This window comes from Orbicella franksi, chromosome 3, assembly GCF_964199315.1.
Source record: "Orbicella franksi chromosome 3, jaOrbFran1.1, whole genome shotgun sequence".
In the NCBI taxonomy this organism is placed as follows: Eukaryota; Metazoa; Cnidaria; class Anthozoa; order Scleractinia; family Merulinidae; genus Orbicella; species Orbicella franksi.
Window position 1 is genome coordinate 14,419,323 of NC_138147.1, and position 6,614 is coordinate 14,425,936.

Here is a 6,614-nt window from a genome sequence, read left to right on the forward strand (position 1 = left end):
AAGTGGGCATCAACTTGCAGCTCTGCCATATTGGATTACATCGAGTGGCTTGGCTTCAGTGACCTTTCATGCAAAGAAACCCTCCTTTTGAGCCAAATTACGTGTGCAGGAATATAGGGAAACCAAATCAAATGTATTTTAAGAGTAAGCTATTGTTTCATTACTTTTAGGTAACATCTTTCTAACGATTTTAGGCTGCCGAGTGTAGTTAATTTGAGATGCTATGAGTATGATTTTTACTTATTTTATGCTCAGACTTGTGTCATATTTCTTTTGTTTTAATGTAGATACTTTGTCCATGGGATTTGGCCACCGAAATTGTGTTGTCATAGGCTGTCCTAACAGTGGACAAAGGCTAGGGAAATGGGCTGCTACGACCTGTGAGCGGCATGGTTGTAACAGTGGCTCAAGCATATTTGACTGCCAGCCACCCTTCAAATTATTTCTGTTCCCAGCAGAAAAGAACCCAGAACGCTGATTACAACGGGCCAAAAATATAAGCAGGAACAGTTTGAGTGGGATTCTTTGGATGCCTAACAAGGATTCAAGAGTTTGTAATCTACACTTCATTGACGGTGAACCAACGGCTGAAAACCCAGACCCAACTTTGCAACTTGGTCACAACAAGAAAACGAGAGCCTACAAACACCCACCACCAATACCACAGGATAACTCTCTTGTAGTAAGATCCAGAAAAGAGCTAAGCTAGATACATGAAGCGATGAAATACCAGTACCTGTTCTTGACCACTCAGCTGACAACCTGGCTTGTGATGGTGTTGAGCTCCTGGACCCTGAGCCCTCTACTTCTATCAGTGATTGTTTTGACAAAGACAGAGCATCCATAATTCATGACCATTGCTATGTCTATGGCTGGTGTGAAATTAATGAAAATTTGAATTTTTTGTGTGAACACATCTTACTTTAAAAGCAGGCAAGACAAAGATGAAAAATCATGGAACTTTCAGAGAAAATACAGGAGCTGAGTGAAAAAGTGAAGTTGCTGGAAGTTCAACTTGTGGCCAAACAGGATAAGGGACTCAAGTATTCAGATCTGAAAAATAACCAGACTGTAAATTTGCTGATTGGTATCCCATCAAAGCCTGCTTTTCACAAATTATTTGACTCTGTGAAAGGATCTCTAAAAAGTGAGATATTGGAGTGGCCCTAAGAAAACATCCAGAAAAGGCAGGAACTTGAGAAAATCACCAAAAAAAATTTGGACCAAAACAGGCTCTTTCTCAAAAGACAAGTTTCTTTTAACACTGATAAAACTCCGTTTGGGATCCACAAATGCAGACCTTGCACAAAGATTTGGCATTTCACGCAGTACTGTATCAACTATTTTCAACACATGGGTCACAATTTTGGCTAGTGAACTGAAATTCCTAATGTACAATCCTAGCATGGAAGTTGTAAAGAAAGCACTGCCAAAGAAGTTCAAAAAACCAGGATACTGCAAGGTACGCAATATAATAGACTGCACTAAAATTTTTATACAGACCCCAAGCGACCCTGTAATCAGAGCATCAGTGTGGTCAGATTACAAGCATCACAATACTGCAAAAATCCTAGTTTCAATCCCCCCAAATGGGGCCTTCAACTTCATCTCAGAGGCATGGGGTGGGTGCACCTGGGATGTCCATTTGACAAGGGAATCAGAGTTTTACAACATCCTTGAGTCATATGATGCAGTAATGGTGGATCATGGATTCACTATTGCAGAGGATCTTTTGCTGCACAAAGCTGACCTTTTTATTCCACCAGGGAAACATGGACAAGAACAGTCCACGAAGGGTGATGTACAGAAAACTAAGACAATAGCTAATCTACGCATTTTTGTACAACAGGCCATCAGGCAGCTGAAAACATTCTGTATAATCAAGAACAAACTGCCTATCTCTCTTATTGGTAATCTTGATAACATTGTCTGTGCTGCATTTTGCAATTTGTACAAGCCTCTTTGCAAGAAACGCGTTTTGGGGGGGCTCAAGATATAGAGTAAAATGTGTGATTCACGAGAAAATCCATAACCCCATCATGGAGGGGAATTGGCAATTCCAGGGGGGGGGGGTCAGTTTACTGCCTGTGTTTTAGGAGATAAACATTCATAGAAACACTACACTTTTCATTTGGAAAGGGGTTGGGAGATCGTTTGACAAATAGTTGCCTCCATGGTTTGGGTAATGACTTTTTCTGCCTCTTCTGGAATAACACAATTCAAGATATCAATAGTATGTTCACAGGTTTAGTGAAACTGATTTCCTTGCACTGATAGGATGACATCACCACAAATACACATAATCAGGGGCTTAGCTGGGAGGAACAAAGGGCCTGGCCCACTTCTCTGAAAAGTAATATATAGTAAATATATGGGACAATCAAGTTCAGAAAAAGCTTGGGCCCCTCCCTTTCTAGCCTTGCACCCCCTTTGAGCCCCTTTTGACCAAACCCTGGCTACCCCAGTAATAAAATTTATGTTGATGTCTAATGAGACTAGTGTAATTAATGTAGGAAGCTATGTTTTTATTAACAACTTGATAAATATTTTCTACTTTTGACATTAGATATCAAGGATCAAATAAAGCATTGACTGTACAATAATACATGTAATTGTTCAATTATATTATGCAGCTCCATGGAAATATGATTACCTGTTTACAAAATTTTCTCAGTCAGATCCATTTTCTAGGTAATTTTTTTAAACAATTTATTTTTGCAGTAGTTTCAGGGCTGGTGAAAGACAATTACTATAAAACCAGGTTAGATTTTCTTCAAGTCTACACCAGTATGTGGCATTAAATCTGATTGTTTCCAAGTGATAGCCCTTTTGTGTGTATACAAAGAAATAGCACAATGGCCTCTTTGTTGTGGTCATCTCACCCTAGTCCTGTGCAAAGTACTGATGCTGCTGCTTTAAAGCTACTTGTGCATTACACATACATAAGTATGACAGATTATGTGCTGGGGGAATTTCATTGGCAGTGCTAAAAGGGTTCTTGATCCCTACTACCGCTTCCCCACAACAAGAGCACTCTATCAGTCAGTCTGGGGATGCTCCCAAGTACTGTTTAGTTTTATCAATAAAGATAAAAAAGGTGAAGTCTGCATATGAGCCAAGTGGCCCATCAGGCCGGAGCTTATCCCGGTTTCTGTAGCATGAAGCGACTAGGAGTATTTCCACTCCCCCCTGGATGGGATGCTAGTCCATTGCAGGGTTACCCCCAGCATTAAGTTTGCCGGTACCCATTCATACACCTGGGTGGAGAGAGGCACTGTGAGAGTAAAGCGTCTTGCCCAAGAACACAATGCAATGTCCCCGGCCAAGGCTTGAACCCAGACCGCTCAATCCAGAGACAAGCGCACTAACCATGAGGCCACCATGCCTCGCTATCAATAAAGATACCACATTCTATATACCTAACATCCTTGTGATGTTTTTTGAAGTATTTGATGAATTCCTCAAGTGCAATAGGATCCATATCTCTGCCATATTTAAGTGCTGGTAAATTTGTTGGTGGTTTAGCTTTTTCCAATAAGCTATCAACAAATTTATTAGCACTATTTTCTTCACTGGCTTTCATTGATTCTACTTTAGTGAATACTCTGTGAAAGTTTGAGGCAGTTATTCTGCCCTCCCTTTGCTGGTGCCATGTCTCATTATCAGCGTGGCCAACAGTTATTTTCTCAATAGCATCAATTTCATCACTGGAGAGTATGGTACTTTCTCTAGGAGTAGATATTGGCTGCAGTGGCTCTGCTGTGCATTTAGCTTGACCCATCAACACAAAACAAGAGTCTTGAAATGCGTCCTTTAAATTCTTGTACAAACTTCTCTAATTGTCATCAAAAGCCCTCTTTTCTCCTACCAGCTGATAGAGGCTACGCGTGCTGTCTTTTCTGACTGGACATTTCACACACATGTGATGTACAAGCTGGGTTAGTCATTCCACTCCCATTAGCAGCCTCAACTCTAAACAGCAATGCTGTGATGTGAATGCAAGAGCTGCTCGATCTGAAATTATAAAAAAACGGAATGAAAATAATCATGTAGCATCTAAAAACCTCAACACTGTTGGGGGGCTCAAGAATCATTGCCCTGCTCCTAGGTTTTTGCAATTCATCTCCCTATTTAATAATTAGACCACAAGTCTGAATGTGCTATGTGATAAATGCACCACAGGGCTGGAGGCCAATACCACACAAAGATGCAAGTTCTAATTGTTTTAGTATAGACCAACTAGTTAATCTGTTTTGTGAGTGTGGATACCATTATTTTGTGTTGAAAAATATCAAATTGCAAGAAAGCAGGTGGTTTTGCCAGGCACAGTCTATCATTAATAGGCCATTAGTTTCTCACTCAATCAGAATGAAGGATTTCTAATAGACCACTAGCTGGTTTGTACTATAGCATGACTCTCTCCTAGTTTCTATGAACTTGTACCCTTTTTAATTCCATGGTTGACTCCCTACCACCATATAGCACCATCACATTGGTAACATGAAACTATGAAATATTATGAAAAATAGGGTTTGACCCTACAAGCTCCCTTTCATCTATCTTGGTAATACAAACCTAGCAAAACATGTGCAGTAAGCACTGACTTTAGAGCCATTATTCTTGTTCCCAGAAATCCATGTAGAATGCGGTGTATCTGATATTTTCATGGAATGAGTGCAATTTGCTTTTAAAAAGCAATATTCCAAGTCATCCGTGATTTTCTGATATGATATCTCTTTCAACCAGCCAGGGTCAAACAAACGATACACCTTCCCTTCTTTGTATTCATTTAGGACTCATTTGTGAAACTCAACATCCTTCCCTGGATGATCACTCATCAAAAACAATGTTATATCACTCAGATATATTGACGACCAAGAAGTCATACTCTTGCTTTCCTGTCACCCAACCATATTTCAGTGTCAAAGGATCTGGAACTGAGGTCCCGTTTGGTATTATGAGTAATTTTGCCTTCTCTTTTTGGGGTAGTAATTCGTTCCTGAGCAGTTGGCTTGATGGCAATGCCCATTTCTGCAGCGGCAAATATGCAGGCTACAAGTTCAGCTTTGGGTCCTGAAACCTTTAAGTCCCGCTTGCAACAGAACTCTTTCGGTTGCTCAGGTTTCCATGCCTGGATAACCTCAAAAGGCAGCTCTTCACGACTCATATCACACCTACATTAGAACAATATAGATAAAAAGTTAAAACGTATTCAACTATTAGAGCTTCACCTCAGGTCCGAGTTCTGTCCATTTATTTAGTTAGGAGATAAAAACAAAACATAACAGAAATATGACTCCTTACCTGTTTTGACCTTGTCACTGGAGTTTCTGTACTCTCGTCTTGATTTGATTGTGAATGCAAAGGGTAATAAATCAAGCGAAACAACTTCAAACAAGCAGAGATGGCGACCAAACAAGGATTTGATGCCCACTTGTCTCAGGCCAGCTGTAATTCAGCTCAAAAGGAGGGTTTCTTTGCATGAAAGGTCACTGAAGCCAAGCCACTCAATGTAATCCAATATGGCAGAGCTGCAAGCTGCAAGTTGATGCCCACTTTTCTGAGCCCGCCTACCCATAATGCTGTGCGATCCAACAGGAAGTCCAGAACTCCTGATGCATGTATTGTTTTGTTTTGTTATTATAAAAGCAAGTAGTCACTAAATAATTTCTCTCAGGCCCAGGTCAAATGCCGTACTTCACATGAGCCGAACCTAATTACTAGTGCCCTCGTCTGTGATAATTTTTTCATCACCAAGTAATCACAACAACAAAAAAATTTTCATGTGGTCATCAGTTTTTGGTATTGTTTTGTTTTGTTATGATAAAAGTGAGTAGTCACTAAATTATTTCTCTCTGGCCCGGGTCAAACACTGTACTTCACATGAGCTGAACCTAATGACAGTTTGGGTCAACTCAAATAACTAAAAGAACGCCTGTTTAAGTCAAGCGTTGGACTTAATTCAGTCGAACCAAACTGCTACACCAAACAAATAACAAAGCGGTCTTGTTGGTCAGTGGTTCTTCAAGGTAAAGTCAAAATGTGTCGGTGCCTTCAGACCTTTAATCATGCATTTGGTTTGACTCGTGGAGATTGGCGTTTAACCCAAAGTTGGTCTTCAGGTGTTATTCACAGCTGGTTAGGCTTCAAGAACACCTCAGCCGCTCCAAATAAAATCAGTCCAACTTAATTGGGTCAAATGCCGAACTTCACATGAGCCTAATTGGTTGAATTGGGTTTGGCTCATGTGAAGTACAGCATTTGACCCTGGCCTCACACTTAAAGGAAAAGTGGCGAGGCGCACTTACGTCACCTCAACCCGCTCCATTTTGTTCTGGGTGTCCGGTGTAACTTCCTGAAAGAAATTATTCCAATCCCAGAAGTGTGACTATTATGACCCAATACACCACAAAAAAGAGAAAGAAACAGTAACTACAAAAAATCTCTGATAGCAGACATTCAAAGTTTATTCAGGAAACTTTTTATACACTACAGCAAATATGTTTGATAACGTCATTTAAGAAACAGTAACTACAAGAGAATATATGTTTTGACAGTGTCTTTCAGGGTGCACTCAAATTAGTAGGTTTTCACCACCCTAACTCTATTCCAAG

General features: G+C 40.2%; 1 protein-coding gene and 1 pseudogene across 1 annotated transcript; one reads left to right on the forward strand and one right to left on the reverse strand.

Annotated features, from left to right (window-relative positions):
- The first annotated feature begins 529 nt into the window (after positions 1–529).
- Positions 530–3,493, forward strand: LOC145480408 (uncharacterized; annotated as a pseudogene).
- Positions 3,365–6,328, reverse strand: LOC145480410 (uncharacterized). Its single transcript, XM_081458688.1, has 5 exons — positions 6,309–6,328; positions 4,889–5,174; positions 4,605–4,796; positions 3,921–4,127; positions 3,365–3,835 (listed from the first exon to the last, which is right to left on the reverse strand). Exons 1-5 carry the CDS (start codon positions 6,326–6,328, stop codon positions 3,365–3,367), a joined length of 1,176 nt encoding a protein of 391 aa, XP_081314814.1.
- Positions 6,329–6,614: the final 286 nt, after the last annotated feature.

Excerpts from the sequence above, each read along its gene's own strand:
- LOC145480410 (XM_081458688.1), bottom strand. The coding sequence starts at position 6,328 with ATGGAGCGGGTTGAGGTGAC. Across the intron at positions 4,128-4,604 it reads ACAAGAATAATGGCTCTAAA|GGAGATGAATTGCAAAAACC; the intron begins GTCAGTGCTTAC and ends ATTATTAAATAG. Across the intron at positions 3,836-3,920 it reads ACCCAGCTTGTACATCACAT|AGAAGTTTGTACAAGAATTT; the intron begins GTGTGTGAAATG and ends GATGACAATTAG.